The sequence below is a fragment of the Strix uralensis genome, chromosome 8, assembly GCF_047716275.1.
Source record: "Strix uralensis isolate ZFMK-TIS-50842 chromosome 8, bStrUra1, whole genome shotgun sequence".
Taxonomy (NCBI): Eukaryota; Metazoa; Chordata; class Aves; order Strigiformes; family Strigidae; genus Strix; species Strix uralensis.
The window spans coordinates 32,754,921-32,772,239 of NC_133979.1; the positions used below are offsets into that span (position 1 = coordinate 32,754,921).

The window sequence follows — 17,319 nt, forward strand, 5'->3', positions numbered from 1 at the left end:
GCCAAGTCATAGCATCGCAGAACTGGCTCAGCTTTGTGCTTGACTAGACTTGCAGGTCAGCATCGCGGAGGCTCCCGAGGCGCAGCACGCACAGAAGATTGCCATCCTTTGTCGGCTCTTCTTAGCTGTGTGGGGGAAAAGATCTGTTCTTTCCCATCCTGCTAGCTGCAGCGACTGGGAGGGCATCACTGAGGCACCTTGTATTAACTCTGTGTGGATGAGGCAGAAATCTTTCCTGGGCTTTCAGCTTTCTTGTGACACAATATCTAAAATTTTCATTGCTTGCCTGCCAGTAATAATAGGTTATCTCTTCTCCCAGTGTTCCCTGTTGTTAGGAGTTGGAAAAAAATGTATTAACACCTTCTTGAAAGAAATAAGCTAAAAAAAGATATCTTAAATAGTTTAAATTTGTGAATCAGGTGAGGAATGTACAGATTTACTTCTGGCACCCGTTAAGATATTCTTAACTTTAATTAAAGCCCTTGGAGCATCCCGTTGCTTCTTGGGTGGTACACTGGTGAATATGGTGAGTTGCTATAGATAATTCTTGCACTTAATACGTAGAAATTTTGTGAAGGGACTTGGCAATATACATCTTCCTAGTGAAGCACCGGCGCTATTATGCTATCTTTCTAATCCTGATGTGGATCTCAAAACCTTCCCTATAATTTGTGGCCAGTAGGTAGAACCCAGAACAACCTGAAAAACTGTTTTTACAGTCACCACAACTTCACATTGGCAAGAGAGAGTATATGCTTGTTTCTGAAGCCTCTTTAGGGATTAGGTGTGCTTTTTCCTGGCTCTCCATTCTTTCCCAAGCTGGCATCTGACTTTCATGTTAGTCACAGTGCGATTTTCATCTAGTTTTTTTGCTGAGGGAAGCAGGTGGAAGTGGATATTTCATATGCTAGGAGGATTCCATGTCTGGTATGGGAAGCTTGCAGTCTTTGAAAATATGTGTAAACATTTGAGTGTAGCAAAAGCAAAGGGGCATGTTTCACCAAAACCCAGCCAGACCTGGCAGTCTTGTGTCCCTTCTGCCTCTGTTAATTCTGTGCCAGTCAGACAGGCCAGCAGTGCTGCCTATTGAAGTTTCAAGTACCACTGATGCAGTGCTTAACTGTAGCATCTTGATTGCTTGCTCTATCCAGCCATTGATGATCATTCGTAAATATTTGTTTAATGAGGACTCTGTCCTGGTGTTCCCCTATTTGAGAAACTATTTGCCAGCCTCCACCAGCAGTGGGAATTTGCAGAGGATGTTCAGCAAAGGAGTGGTAGTTGATCACCTGTAGTTGCCATTCTTTCTGTATGTTCTATATGTTCTTTTTTCTTGAAAACCTGATCAAACCATGACTTCAGGAGGCAGTGCAAGGAAGAGAGGTAATTGGGGAAGCCATAGACTTTTTATTGCCTCTCCTTAAGGAAAACTAGCGTAGCACAGAGGGTCAGGAAGGCTGTAGCAATGTGCTGACAGGCACTGCAGGGAGTTTGCTTCACTCTCCGGTGGCTACTGCATTTCACGTGTGACAACCTAAAGTTAAATTCCCAGTTACAGGTAAGCAGGTATCACTAATGGTAGGACACTGCTGCCAGGTAAAGCTTAAAATATAGTGTAAGTGTTCTCTAGTTTGTATTTTTTCTGAAAGAGACTTAAGCTAAGCAGGGAAAAGTGAATAGCTGACTTTTGTTATGGTATGAATTAGGAAAAAATCATACTGTTAAACAACAGTAGCTGAAATCCATACTGCATGGGGTCAGCTATAGCAGTGTAGGTTGTAGGCAGTTTTTACAGAGCTGGCCCCACTTTCTTACTCACTATTGCATGAATGTGCTTTAGCATAATTCAATTATTTTGATCAGTCTCTTTCTAATTTATTGTATTATTGCTTTCTTACAGGCAGGCAGAAGTCCTGAAGGCTGACATGACAGGTAATTGCCTTTATTATACAGTTAATCTAGCTGCTAATGCTTGATTCCTGTTTTGTTTTTCCTTTTGTGTTCCTTATGCTTATCATTCCTAAGAATTCTCTGGAAAGTGTGTGATGTTATGTTAAAGGTTTGTCCTCTGTATATGAACAAATAGTGTTTTAGCAACTGTGCCTCTCCTGTGTCTAAAAATACACATGCTTTTAAAGTTGACTTGGGGTGTTTTAAAGCATTTGGAGAGGGAGGTCACACCCCTACTTCTGTCCCAGAGCCGCCTGTCCAGACTACCACAGGAACTGTTGTATTTGGGATTAGCCAGGACCTAGGTGGTTTTGAGAAACTTGGGTGATGGAAATGTTGATCTGAACGCTACCACATGTGTTATGAAAGTGTAACCCTTAGATGCTGTAAAATGCTACAGGCTATGTTGTAAGCTCTGTGTATTTATGGAAAATGGAAATAGTTTGTATTAATGTATCAGCCACGCAGCACAAGCAGCTTGCATAATGTACCTATGCTCAGCCTTGCTTACCACCTTGGTGTAGTACATGTAGCAGGTTGGTGTAGCCCCCGCGGGAACTGTCAGGATCCACCTGAGCCAGCAGGAGTGGCTATGCCATCAGTAGAATGGCTTCCCTGGCGTCAGGCCCGTCCCTTGTGCTCCCACAGTCCCAGCTCAGGTGATTTTACAAGGCATGGGAAATTGGACTCTGTAACTCGAGATAGCAGGGAGCCGTGTTTGCATTCACCTTCAGTGGTGGAAAGCAGGTGGCTACCAAGGAGTTAGGAAACGGCAAGCATGCAGTAGTACTTGCCCACATTGTTCTCCTAAACACCAGCAGTGTTGGCTCCAGGGATTGTCCTACTTAGCATCCCTCAATGGATTTCTTTTCTGCTAATTTTTCCAGGCTACTCTGGTAACTTTCCTAAATTCATCCAGTGGCAAGAAGTTCTGCAGCTTAGTGACGTGGAGAATCGCCACCTCCTGTCCATTCTGTTTTTTTTTAACTTGCCAGCTTCTGACTTTGCTATGTCTAGTTCTGGTGTTGTGGGAGACCGATCAGTTAATCAGTGATCAGTTAATCCCCAGTCCCTCTGTAGTTCTTGTATTTCGCTGTTCTGATGAATCTGTGATAAAAGCAGGTGTTTGGCATTGGATATCTTACACCGTGCTGTGTTCTTTCCTTTGGTAGGTGAGTGAAAAATCAGTTGGAATAACTCTTGAGTGTTACAAAAACTGTTGTGTCTTTGTTTTTTCTTTTTATTCCTCAGATTCGAAGCTGGGTCCAGCGGAAGTCTGGACATCCAGACAGGCTCTACAGGACTTATATCAGAAAATGCTAGTGACCGATTTGGAATATGCTTTAGATAAAAAAGTGGAGCAGGACCTGTAAGTACCTCAATAAATTTGTGTGTGTATATATATATGTAATCTGGACTGACAGGCAGGAAACCCTGAGCCTTCCAGAAAAGCAGTTGTATCCTACGAAATGGTTGTCTTATTTCCTTTAAAATGAGCTGTGCTGCGGGTGAAACATGAGGATGCACTGCAGAGTTGATGAAGAGCATTCAGTAGGTTAGTATTTTACCTCTGGCAATTAGCAGCAGCCATATCATGCAGGAGTGGGTTTCGGTGAGCTAGATGGAAGGGAGAGAGGAAAGAAACACCAGTCTTCTGGGCTGTCATGGAAGGTCTGAAGTTTGGAGTTTCCAGAAAGGAGGAAGTTTGCCTGTTGTGATCACCTGGACCTTTGAGCAGAGTCTAACAGGAGTTGAGTAGCTGCCAAAGACCCTCACTTTAGGCCCTCTGTGGTAGGGCTGGGCAGAGGGAAGAATATCAGGAGAGAACTTTCTTAATGTGCCATGAGCACCTCAGTATCAGGGGAAGATCCTGTTGGGTTTTCTCCATGCCCTGAGTCCATTCCCTGTTATTTAAGATGCAGACATGGGTTGTAACAGGTTTAGTTAAGAGAAGCACATGGTTCTTCCGGCACTCTGAGGGAAGCAAGATGAGTAGGCTGGCTGAGTTCTCCTGTCCATGCCTCCAGATGTTGAATGATTTTTAACTGAAATTTCTATACCCCACATCCTGTTTTCAGAAGAGAGCTATGTTGCCTAAACCAAAACAATTAAAAGCAAATGTTAATGCTGTTGGTGCTAGCTATATAGTATCACGATCTCTTTCCCTAGTTAAGAGAGATGAGGAAAGGTAGTTCTTCCATATTTAACATTATTTCTAATCTGAATGTTGTCTGAAGTTGAATATTCTTCATTTCCATGTCTGGTGCTATGTGATTAAACAGTTCTTTCCTGTTGCTTATGCTATCTGCATAAGACACTTCCAAAGTAAAAAGGAAAACACTTCTTTTGTTTTCAGTTGGAATCATGCCTTTAAAAATCAAATCACGACGCTACAGGGTCAGGCGAAAAATAGAGCAAATCCAAATCGGAGTGAAGTTCAGGCGAACCTTTCCCTGTTCTTAGAGGCAGCTAGTGGCTTCTACACACAGGTAAGTTGCAAAAAAAACCCAAAACCCATTGGCTGTGGTACATTTGCATAGTCTGGAAGCAGGTGTGCTTCAGCCTTACACTGCTTGCGTGTGGATCCTTTACAAAGTTTTGGCTGTCAGACCTCTTGTGGTGCTCCAGCAACTGCGCATGAGAGATAAGCTCCGATATCCTACCAGTGTGTGATCTCTTTGAGGAAGGGCAGGAAGGATCAGTTTTAGATGGGTAAAATCTGTTCTTTTTCCCTTAGCGTAGGAAACTGTTGCTGTCCTGGATCAAGCAGTATACCTTGCTAAAACCGGTGCTCTCAGTAGAACGTGTCTACAGAGCTGGTGACGTGCTTTCTTTTGATCAGCCACAGCCTTGAGCTGATCTGAAACTTCCATGAATCTGGTAGTTGTTTTGGTGCTCTATAAAAACATGGCAACGGTTTAAGCTCCCTTCTACTAGAATCTGCTTTAAAGCCTAAACCCCACTGCTTTGGGTAAGATCAAAGGTCCATTTAGCCCCGTATTTTGTCTCCTACACTAGTCAGCTCTGACTGCTCAGAGCGAGCATTAAGCAGCAGGAAAACGTAGAATGATACTTCCTTGCTCTAGTCTCTTGCTCTCTGGCTGTACATTTGTTGCCTTCTTGAGCTAGTTTGTATCTGAATCATCTAGCTATGAGGAGGCCTAGCCTTCACTGACTCTCCAGTCCCTCTTGAAGCCATGTACTCTGGTCTCTGCAGTGATCTGTGGTGAAGAATTCCGTATTTTAATTGTAATGTTTAAAAGTAGCAGTGACACAAAAAAACCCTCAAGCCCAACAAATGTGTTAACTGATGATTTCATTGTACTCTTAGTTCTTTGTTTCTGCCATTTCTCTAAAAATTCCCATTTACCTTCTCACTACTATATATGAATTTGTGGGCCGTTGTTGTAATTCCTTTTCATTTTGAAAAACATGATACCTCCCCTAGATAGCGAAGGATAAGCAAAGATAATCAGTTTTGTTCTTGGCTCCAGTTATTCAAGAACCAGAAATAGGTGCAGAATTCTAAAATGCAGAAGCACTGAGGATGTGTGTGATGCCTTAATGTTTTGTGCTTTGTTCTGTGTCCCTTCCTTGTAACTCCTAACACCAATGGTGAGCACTGAGTTGTTTTCTAAGAACTGTCTGTACATACTACATACGTATTTGAATACAGCTTTGTTTTGACTAATACCTAACTCGGTGCCTACCACAGTTGTGCATTTAAGTAGGGTGGTTGGCCCCAAGAGTATTATGTATCATTTACAACGTATAATGTCTTGCTGTTTTTTTGTTCAAGACTCCCAGGCTTACAAGCACATTTTCAGTCTTAATTCTATATTTTTGTCAATGATTATTTAGAATTTCAGACTTCAGTTATGGGAACTTTTCTTCCCCTCAAGCAAAACTCTGTTATTGAGTGAGTTGTTCTTGTGTGAGGTTTTCAGTTAATTGTAAATTTCTATTCATGAATTTATTCCTTATTGCCAGTTTTTTGCCCATACTCTTTCCAATGTTAGATTTCAGCTTGTAGATTATAGAGAATAGGAGTTAGTGTGTGATAATGGCCTTAAAGGTAATTTGCCTTTCTTTCCCCTTTTCCCCTTATTTGGTGTAAGCTTCAGCAGCGCTGTCACTGCTGAATATCTCAGGTTGTGATCTGACTAGACTTTGTCATGGCTAATTTGCACAGTCTTCATGTTGCAACATGCACAGTAGGTCATTCTTACTGTATCAATTCCTAGGTTAATTCTGAACATCTGCAAGGCAACCCCAGGTTTTTCTTTCCAGAATCTGTGTGATTATCTTTCTTTTTTTTTTTCCCCCTTCAGCATTGTTTTTTGGAAAGCTGCTTATTTGAAGCAGCCAGTTTGACAGGCTGTGGCATGGTTGCCAAGGGTTTTCCACCATCTTCGCCATTTGTATTGTAAAAGCCTTGTTCTTCCCTGCAGTGTATCAGGGAATTTTGCTCTTTTTGTGTATGACACCACAGACTGGGTCGTCTTTCTCTGTTTGCTGTGATGTTAATCATCCCATTTTTAGTCTGAAGATTTTGCTCAGGCAAGATACCAGCTCTCCAACTGCAAGGCCTGTGTAAATGACATCTTTGAAAGAGAGCATGAATTCTCCTAATTCAGCATGTTGGAAGATGTCAAGTTTCTCTTTTATCCAGCTTTCATCTGTGAGATCCCTCTCGTTTAGGCATTTTTATCTACTCTATAAAAGACAGAGCAAAAGGGGAGGGAGGTGTAACACAAACCTTTTTCTGCAGCAAGCAAAAGCACTGCATTGCATGTTTAGTCGTTGACAGAGTGTGCATCTCTGTCAGCCCTGGGCTTTCTATATACCTTTATCTGGAAGTGGAACCCTGCTGCAGGTCTGGTTTTTCCCAGCTGGGAGAAAGTCTGTCAGTTCTTACTTGCATTTTTAACCCTGTAACACAGTAGAACAAACACTTTTCATGGCTATGTGGTTACTGTTACTTTCCAGAGTATTTGCTGGAGACCATTAGGAAAAACTTCAAAAGCACTAATTAAAGTGGCAAAGTTCAGGTTTTCCTTCAATCAGCTTCTGAGGTATTTGATCAAGTAGCTGATGCCTTGTTCTTTGAAAGAGTCTCACTGTTAGCTTAGCACAAATATTTACTGACAACTCAGCCACTGAACTCTTAGCCAACATTGCCTTGCATTGCCTACAAACTTGATTTTGTTCTGGCTTCCCTCTAAAGTTTAAGTCGGGGTAATACTTTTCTTACATTGGAACAAGCTTCTTTGGAGGATGAGTGTCATTCCTTTCTCTGAATTTCTGAGTTTTCTCTGAATTGTCTCTGAGAAAAGAATGGTGTCACATCATCAAGGTATAAAAAAGACTGTGTTCCTCTTGAGTGTCCTACTTAAAAAACAAAACCCCCCTCCAGAAAAACCCAGCACAAAAAAAAACCCCAACAAAACCACAAAATCCAACAAAACTTGTAGAACTCTAATAGTCAGTCTCCACTGATGCATACTTAGTAATTTAGGTATTGCAGGAGTTGAGTTGCTTTCTGGTTTGGGATGCACAGCTCTTCTGGGGCAGAATACTGCACTATAGATCTCAATGACTTCCCGATGGAGAATGTAATTTAAAGTCTTGCTTTCAGTAACCTAGGCTTGTTCATTTTAAATATGTTTAGTTAATTCGTGCCTCCGAGAGATGCTCTGTTAGTTTTGTCTATTGTTTCAATGCCTTTCTGATTACTGTCTCTAGCTGCTACTGAACTAGACCTGTTTTTCTAGTTATTACAGGAATTGTGCACAGTTTTTAATGTAGACTTGCCATGTCGTGTAAAGTCTTCCCAGCTGGGAATCATTAGCAATAAACAGACGCACACCAGTGCCATAGTGAAGCCGCAATCTAGCTCCTGCTCTTACATCTGCCAGCACTGCCTTGTCCATCTTGGAGATATCGGTGAGTTTTTCGAAGGAAAAAGAGGTGGGACATTGAGTTCTACCTGTGTTCAGCCCTCACAAAGAGAGATCTGTACATCCCACGGGCAACTGCTGGACCGAGTGTGCTCCAAATTAGTAGCTAGTAGCTGATGGTATGTTTGGTGGTTGCTACAGCGGGAAAGGTCTGGAAAGTAATGCTGTTAGACTTTTCTGATGCGAGTTACACATTAACGCATGGAGAGAGTTAATCACTAGCTTTCTAGTGATTTGCTAGAATCTGTCTTCTAACGTACGAGATGGCTGGTAGGCGTAGTGAAATGTTGAAACCGGTAACTTACAAAAGCTTGTTGCAGCAGGCTTAGCATACTTCTCCATTTCAAAATGTTACTGTTAAATCTTACATACAAAGGCAACAGATAGAAATCCAGCCTTTCATAAACCAGGTTTCTTTTTTACATTAAGTTTAACAGGTTTATTTCTTTGTTGATGAAAGTAGAACTATGTGTTGTAGAAAGCTTTCTTTTCACAGGAATCTGCAATTGCTTTTGTAATAACCTAAAAGCAGATTTAGTCGCTGATTGTGCGAAGAAGTATGAAAAGTTTTTGTAGCTCTCTGGATGTGATGCTGTTGGCACAAGCATCTTTCTAAATAAGAACTGAGAAGCTGTGACAATAAGATCTGAGGAAAAACAACCACCTTAACATTCGGTGTTTTGAATCTTCATGCTGCTTCATGTAATTGTGTGTTCTTCTGATGCTTATTTCTAAAATAATAGTAAAATGCTCTTCAGGTAAACTGGGTTGTATTAAAGTAAGTGCAAGATAGTTGAATTTTTTGTCTTAACTTGGTTTTTTTTGTTGTTGTTTTTCTTAGCTCGCTATAGGAATCAGACCAGCCAGGCAGAGTCTTACTACAGACATGCAGCTCAGCTTGTCCCTTCTAATGGTGAGTCAGGGGTACCTTTTAGGTTCATAATTCCAAAGGAAGATTTGGGGTATTGCTTTTCTTGTGTGGCAGTTAGAAACTTGTGATTTTCATATCAACCTTCCTCCCCAGATACCCAAACCAGTCATGCAACAAAGCCTGACCTGTTGATAAATCATTTAGATAACAGCTGTTTGCCTGATCTGTGTCACTTGTCTCCTTTTTATGAAGATTTAAAAACAAAGAACCTAATACGGCTTCACTCCAAGGCTTCACTACTGCTACATTATACTGTTACATTCATACATTATAAAGTATAATTAATGAACACTTGCCTACTAGCATCATTTTTTTTCTTTTATTGTTTGTTCACATGCCAAGTATAGTAGCTAAAATTGGATTTTGCAAGTTGTCATGAAAGTTAAGATCTGCTTTAGTTAAGGGATCTAGCTTTTTAGCTATTGGCTTACAGTGGTCCAAAATGTAGGGATGGTGAGAGAAGGATAAATCATTTTTAAGCCAGACTGCTGAAACCAGTAATTCATTTTTTTAGCCAGTTATAGTCTAACTGAAAAAGTCTCCATATTCTAACTGTAGAAGTTTTTACTCGCTACACAAAAAATACAAACAGCTGTTGACAGCTAGATTTGCCTCATGAGGTAAAACTGGGCTAGATTTTGTCCAAATAGGTAAATGTCGGTGGTGAAACCTTTGTTTTGATAGTATCTTCTTATTTAGACAAAAATCTTATGCCATATTTACAAACCCACCACCAAAACAGAAAAAAACCCTGACAAAACAAAAAACCTACACCCCAAATTTGGAAGCTTTTTCATTCGAGTGGTACTGGCACAAGGCTGGGGTGAAAGGGTCAGCAGATGAATATGAACGTTGTCTGTTGAACAAGTTAGGACTTTGTGCTCCCTTTTCAACTGAACATACTTATTCTGGAATCTAGCACGTTTCACTCCATGACAACTTGTGTCTGTTTTCTCCCTTAGGTCAGCCTTATAATCAGTTGGCTATTCTAGCTTCCTCCAAAGGAGATCACTTGACCACCATTTTCTACTACTGCAGAAGCATTGCTGTGAAGTTCCCTTTCCCAGCTGCCTCCACTAACCTACAAAAAGCACTTTCTAAAGCACTGGAAAGGTGAGACTAAACATGATGTATTTGTGCTTGGATGAGATGGAGGAGACTTCTTCCAGATGTACCTCCTTTGCCAGGAGTTATTTATATTTGGTAGTAGAAATAGAAATTCCTTGACCCCTGTCCAGTCAAAGCATCCATACAGATGTATGGAACAAAGAATAGTTTGTGCCTGGCATGCTCCTGAGTGCGAATAGTGAATGCAGGAAATAAGCATATTGTGCCAACATGAAAAAGTAGCTTTGCATGGGCATTCCTCCTTTCCTGAACTCCACAGAAAAAGTTTGTAATGTTATGTACAGCTGTGTTTAATTCCCAAGACTGAAGTCTGGTATTTCTGTTCTGGATGTAGTCGTGATGAGGTGAAGACTCGATGGAGTGTGTCTGACTTCATCAAGGCATTTATTAAATTCCATGGCCATGTGTACCTGAGTAAGAGCTTGGAGAAGCTGAGCCCTCTTCGAGAAAAGCTGGAAGAACAGTTCAAGGTTAGTTCTAACAACATATTAATTACTGTATTGAGGAGAGTATTTTTAGCAGCTGAGTTCTGAAATTACAGTCCAATAATAACTTTTTCACATGTTAAAATACACGAAGCTCAAGTAGCCAGTTACAGAAGGTTTGCATCGCAGCTAACACTCAGTAGTTCTGTTGACTTCTGCAAATAGTAGGATTTTTTTTTTCCCATTTGTCATGTGTTGTGTTGGTTGAAATACAGGAGAAATCAATCAATATAGTTGATTTTCTGCTCTTTAACCTGGATGATTCTTGGATACCTGAGAAAGGCACTTGATTCATCTGGGAAGTCTTGGCTCAGTTGCCTGAAGAGTTGAGAGCTTCATTTTTGGATGGCGTTCATTCACTCCCACTGGTTATTAAGGCTGCTTTTAATCTTCCTCAACTTGCCTCTCCTGTCAGTGGTTTACCTTTAAAAACAGTGTTCCAGTACAGCCTTAATTTGTGTGTAGACTAGAACTATTCAGAACACGTTTCCTCTGGAAAATCCAGGGGTATCCATTAATTATGTAGCCAGCTCATTAAGTTGGACAATATAGCAAAGATTGAAACAAAGAGAATTTTGTAAGGTATTTATACAAGGTAGTACTATTTCAAAGTGGACTTTGTATTAACTGTTATGTGCCTTTTGGAAACTGCTCTGCTTCAACATCTTCATTTGTGCAAAATGAGCAGGTAGTATGGATATGTTCAACAGAGCAAATGTAGTGGATGCTTTTCCAAATTAAGAAAGGGGGACACGGTCTTAGCAATATAAAGAATTACAGATGTTCTTTACAGTGCCTGTTTGTGTTTTTGCATTGAATTGGGCTGCTAGAGCTAGGTCCAAACATTCCTTAAAATAAAACAAACAAACAAAACCCCACAACTTGTGAATTGTATGAGCTTTGAATGTAAACTGCTTGAACACTGGGAGTTAAAGCAATGTTGTTTCAAAATTAAATAATTGTATCTGTCTTTGTGTGTGATGTTGGCTGTTGAGCAAGTACTGCTTTTTCCACAATGCTTATAATCAATAATTATGAGCATTGCTCAGGCATGTGGAGCAGTCTTATTTTTCTGAACTGATCCAGGGTGTTAAGAGAGCTAATTGAGCCCTGCTTTGTTGCTTAGATTACTTTTTTGTTTATATTATGCAACATAAGGCTTAATTTGCTAGAGAGCAACTCTTCTGACTTAAATGGGTTGAATGTGGATGTGAAATTGGCTGTATGGTGGATAATCACTTGTAACTGTGTGGCTGATTTTTACCTCTGAATGAGAGTGGTCGTTAGGGCTGGGAGTGTTCAGCCAGGCCCACGGTTCTGCTGCTGACAGCTCTGCCAGTTCGAGTTGTTGGCTGTAGAGTGCTTCATGCCCTTAACTGAAAATCAAGGTTGCACATGGAGCCCAAACCTTATCTGTTGCTTATGCTGGTTAATCCACTTGCCTCCCTGACTTTTGTGTCTGAAGATAAGTTGGCTGTGGTTTAGGATATCTCCTTTTTTTCCACCGTGCTTCAAAAGAAGCATTAAAGGTTCTTCTGTTCTGAGAAAGGTGTCTTTTACAGCATAGTTACCGAAATGCATTTGTAAATAGCTCGTGCTATTTTAGTCTACCACGGCATTCCGTGACCCATGAAGTCAGATGTGGAATTAGTCTTTAATACATAACCACCCAGTAGTTGAATTTTCCTGGGGTGTTTTTTTAAAATGTCACCTTCTCCATGCTGTTTCTTCGAAAGACTGAAAAATACAGGGGATATACATGCCTCTGCAATTCTTGCAGTTGCATTGCAATGCTATCATTGAACATTAAAGTTGCACTTGCTCTGAAAGAGAACCATATCCAAGGGGATGTTGATTTTCTTGTGCATATGAGTTGGTGTAGGAGTAAAAACATTGGGCTTAACAGCTGTGTCCTCCTGAGAAGCCCAGTGCTGTGCTAATAAGGATGACCTGAAAATAAAATCTAGAATGAACGTTGCCTTAAGGGCAGAAGCATTAGTCAAGCAGTGAAGTAGCAACTACTAATCCTTTCAACTGTGTGCTTTACCATATAAAAATACATCCTTTGTACATGTGTCTTTGTTGCAGAGGTTGTTATTCCAAAAGGCCTTCAATTCTCAGCAGTTAGTACATATTACTGTTATCAATCTGTTTCAACTACATCACCTGCGAGACTTCAGCAATGAAACAGAGCAGCACAGCTACAGCCAGGACGAGCAGCTCTGCTGGACACAGTTACTGGCTCTCTTCAGTAAGTATGAAAACTAACTGATTTTTGTATTTCATTTTTATATGGATCCATTAGGAATTTGCTGTCAGTATCTAGCTTAATGGTTGTGTGAGGTAAGTGATGGGAATAGATGTTATAGGAGAAAGTTAAGAGAGAACATGGTTGTGCGGGATCATTTAGCAGTGCTGACTAACGCTGAATTTATATGCCCTGGATTTACTCTGTTTGAAGCCTTATGGAACTCTGCATCTTTTCCCTGGTTCTGAAGGAGCACTTTAGTGTGGGTGCAAAGTTAGAGCCAATTTGGCAGTGGGTACTGCATGTGAGGGGCTGTTCCACAGCTGCCCGCAGTTCGGTTTGAGTTGCTTTGAATGGAGCTAGTTCTGATTCAACAGGACTGAAGTTGAAGCTGACTGAACTAGGACCTCAACTGCTTCTGTGCTCTTGATAATATCAATGGGGAGATAAGTGGGAGTGAAGAGCATTTTAGACTCTAGTCACATAACACTGATTTGCTTAACCTGATCCAGCCCATGATCAGCCTGGCCTTATTTGTAAACACCTAAATTTCTGAATAGCTGAATTTCTCCAGATTGCAGCCTGGAGTTGGTTCTGAAAGCACCATGGTCACGCTGGTGTGGTTACTGTTTCTCAGCTTGTGTGCCCTAACGGGTCTGAGCTGGGTGCCTGCCTGCAGAACTAGCTCCGGTGCGTTTGTGTGCCAGCTCACCTGGGAGAGTGAATAAAATGCTGGTAGATAGTTGAGTTAGTAATTTTTAATAAATGAATGAATGATATTTTTGTAATGGGCTTCTCTCGCTGGATTTTATTAACTTACTGAATGGTTTGCCATGACACTTAGAAAGGAGAGAGGGGGGAAAAAACCCACCAAGATTTTACTTCATGGTGGAAAACTATTGGGAAAAAAGATGTTCTGATCTGCTGCTACTTAAGATTAAGTAATTGGGCTACTTTGTTCTAAAGAACTAGCCCTTAAAAAACAGGGTTTTATGGGTGGGATGTGATTGCGCAGGTTATTTGGTCAGCTTTAAAGTGTCATACCTGTATCATTTTTTTCTGCTCTGTTTCTAGTGTCCTTTCTTGGAGTTTTGTGCAAGTGTCCTTTACAAAATGACTACCAGGAGGACTCTGGGGCTGCATATCCTCTTCCAGCTGTGAAGGTTTCAATGGACTGGCTGAAACTTAGGCCCAGTGTTTTCCAGGAGGCAGTGGTTGATGAAAGACGGTAGTGAGTGTTAATCTTGCTTTTGATACATTTAATTGCATAAAGTAATAATAACTGATGACACACAAGTTAGTAATGGGAAGAGTGATCGTGTAACTCATTATTACAGACATCAAAATGGTAGAGAATGTATGTGCTAAAAAGTTCATAAAACATGAGACTTCTGGGCTACATAAACAAATGCACTGTTTTAATTGGGTTTATGTTTGCATGTAACTTTTTTTAAGATCAGAGTGATCTACTTTATAATGTCTGACTCAAGCATGACTACTGAGTGTACCCTTAGTCTAACCTATTGCAATGACTTCTCAGATTTATTGAGGTAGGTGGCAGAAGAATACTTACCTTAACTTTGTGCATTAAGCCATCTGTTGGGCAGTGCTGGAATCCAGTTTTCTCATCCAGGAATTAAATTGAATTTAGTAGAGTAGGTCTTTAAATGTCAGCACAGGCATTACTGTTCTGGACTGTTGCTCTGATTTTTCACTTCTGCCTCTAATCTCATAAATTTAGGCTTAAATAGTTCAAAACTCACCATTTTTTTTATAGCCTGATAACTTTTCATGAATTATAGCAATTTAATAAAGTGTTTCTGACCTGTAAGATCTTTCTTCAGATCAGAGTAACTTACTGACACAGTTGAAAGAGTATTTTTCCTAGAATGGCCACTTTAAGGAAAACAGTGTGAAACCAGCTTGCTTAGCTAATCTTGTGCAACGCACCCCAGTGTTTTCAGTTCTCTTGGCAGTGTGTGCTGTAAGATGCAATTCTAGCCAAGGCTCACATTTTCTGTACATTAATGTGTGGGTAGCAGGGGTCCCTATAACCTCTGTTTGCTAAATTAATAAGACGACTCACTCAAATGTGTGCAAAAGCTAAAGCCCTGGAGCTTTGGGAACAACTCCGAGGTTCCTGAAGGCAAGAATAAGGAAAATAAGAGTTCACAAATCATTTTGAGATGGTAATAATTATTACTGTATGCATATTTTGAAAGAAGACTTTATACCAGTATTTGAATAGGAAAGATTGCTACTTGATATAAAGTAGTCCTTGCAGAGAAGAGATGCAGGCAGTAGGTTGTGGAGTATCAAAATGGGTCTTCAGGTGTGAATGTATATTTTGAGTCGGCCAGAGTAGGTCCTTCTGCCCATAAAATTATCAGGCTCTCTAAAGAACATGCCTGGTTTTTAAATCCTGGTGTGATAACATGATGTTCTCAGGTGCCATCCTGCAAAGGAGTTGTGAAGTGGGCAGCAAACAGCTGTAAACTGCACAGCTGAACTTGAAAAGAAAGTTAAGTACCACTGAGATTTGTTAAAATGGACATTAGCAGCCATTACCTTTGGCTCTAAAAAGTTGAGATGACTGTCCATCTTCCCCATTATTTGTAAGGAGGAGAATTTTCTTTATTTCTATTCAGAGATTCTAAGGAAAGTAATTATTTGCAGGCTGCACACAAATGGCTTTATTGGTCTCTGTTTAATAACCTGATGTCTTGTTTTATATTGAAAAGGCTTTCTTACCCTGAATTCATATTTAATTTTGCTCTTGGTTCAAGAAATAATCCTTATTCCTTTTTAAGCTTTCAGTTGTCCCCACTCTGTGCTTATTTTCCTGTGGATAATTAATCCTACTCCAAAACTGTATGAACATCTGAAATAGGAAGGAAACATATTTACCTAGAGAAATAATGAATCTGAAGGCAAGAACTGAGGACAGAAATGACTATATCACTACTAGTGTGTGCTCTTTGGAAATGAGTTTTCCAAACCTGCCCTGTGGAAGCCACATTGGGTCTAGGCTTTTACATCACTTTAGAGATCTCTTATTATGAAATCTCATTATTTCAAATGTTGTACGGGAAGATTGGAGTTTACTGTAGGTTGCAACAGACTTGCACTCTCCCTTTTCTCCTCCTGTTCCTTGTCAGTCATGGGAAGGAGCTATTGCTTAGTTTAGTGTAGAGAATAAACATGTTTCCAGCCCCTGCGGCGCGCAGGAAAGCGGCCGACCTCAGGCTGTCAGGTGCTCATTGCATTCTCCAGTGCAGGTGCTGGCTGACTGCTGAAAGCCTGGCTGAGGGAGGACACATTCATTTCACTAACACCAAGCACGGTGCGCACCTTCCTCACATAGCTTTCTGTTGCCTCCAGGGACTTGGTGCCCATCACTAAAGCAGAAGGAGGATGCTTAGACTTTTGAGTTGGAGCTTTTAAAAAAAACCAGGAGAAAGCAGCCTGTAGGTGGCAGTTAAACGTTAACCACCCATGCAGTGATCGTTGCATTTTTAAATTATTTGCTCCAGGGCCTTTGTAAAAAATTTCCAGTCATTGGTTGTACTGGTGTTGCCAGTGCAAGGCAGGGAGACTGCCAGTTAACCTCTAGTTTAATGGTCTTACTCAGTGCAAGTCTTACTTAGACTGTCTTACCTTTCTGGTAACGGTTTCGGTGCTATGGTACAGTGCTAATGTTCACAGAACAGAGTACTTCTGCACAGCTCTATCTTGATAAATCATTCTGCTTCCCAACTGATTAATTTACTGTGCCTTGAGAGCAGTCAGCTTTGGACTGGAAAACACGGATTGCAAACAGGTGCTCTGAACTCTTGCTCATGCAATAGTTTTGTCTAGTTAAATTCATAGTAGGCTTTCTGACTTGCTGGATACTGAAACACTATGCTGCTGAGTCTGGCTGCCTTGGTAACTTCAGACTGACTTTTAAAAAAACTTTTAAGTTCTTCAAGAAAGTGATCTTTTCCCTGATGCTTGGGAGAAACTTTAACTTTTCTTGAGAATCAAAGGATTAATGGAAGCTGTGACTAACAGAGTTCAATGTTTTCTTAGTAAGGTGGGTAGATTCCATATTTTGTAGTTTTCACTTATAGTTTGTTTTCTGGTTTGTAGCATATGGCCCTGGCTGATTTCTCTTCTAAACAGCTTCCAGCCTCATGAAGAAGATCTATCCAATAATAATGGTAAGGATGCTTTTAGTCTGTGCTGTAAAGAACTGGAAACAATGTGCATTTTTCTGATGTTTTGAGGAATTGCAGTTGAAGAGCAAATAAGGGAGCAAGTTGTCTTCTAGTATTAGGGCATATGAATACTTTGCAAATGCTGCTTTCTCGTGCCAAGCAGACTTTGCTCTGCTTTATCATTCCTGAGCTCCTCAGATTGCAGGGTGGACCAGTATAGATGAGCATGTTAATAAAACGCTTTACTATGTACAGTGACCTTGCTGAGTTACCTACTTACAATACTGTACTCAATGCATCTGTGTTTTCCTTACGCTGTTTACTGTCTATTCCCCAGCAACCCCGCTTCCAGAAGAATTTGAGTTACAAGGATTCCTGGCTCTGAGGCCCTCGTTCAGGTGGGTGACAGCTGAAGGAA

The 17,319-nt window shown here is 40.7% G+C and overlaps 1 protein-coding gene across 10 annotated transcripts in view; it reads left to right on the forward strand.

Annotated features, from left to right (window-relative positions):
• Positions 1 to 17,319, forward strand: part of SMG7 (SMG7 nonsense mediated mRNA decay factor) — a 55,675-nt gene that overhangs the window by 20,566 nt on the left and 17,790 nt on the right. For 9 of the 10 annotated variants that reach the window (XM_074877092.1, XM_074877093.1, XM_074877098.1 and 6 more), the window contains 11 exons: positions 1,901 to 1,932; positions 3,202 to 3,319; positions 4,307 to 4,439; positions 7,725 to 7,896; positions 8,752 to 8,823; positions 9,804 to 9,954; positions 10,304 to 10,439; positions 12,543 to 12,705; positions 13,777 to 13,933; positions 16,834 to 16,904; positions 17,239 to 17,299. In XM_074877092.1, the coding sequence (XP_074733193.1) occupies positions 1,901 to 1,932; positions 3,202 to 3,319; positions 4,307 to 4,439; positions 7,725 to 7,896; positions 8,752 to 8,823; positions 9,804 to 9,954; positions 10,304 to 10,439; positions 12,543 to 12,705; positions 13,777 to 13,933; positions 16,834 to 16,904; positions 17,239 to 17,299 (1,266 nt within the window). The remainder of the gene's footprint in view (positions 1 to 1,900; positions 1,933 to 3,201; positions 3,320 to 4,306; positions 4,440 to 7,724; positions 7,897 to 8,751; positions 8,824 to 9,803; positions 9,955 to 10,303; positions 10,440 to 12,542; positions 12,706 to 13,776; positions 13,934 to 16,833; positions 16,905 to 17,238; positions 17,300 to 17,319) is intronic. The other variant, XM_074877095.1, reaches the window with a different exon arrangement.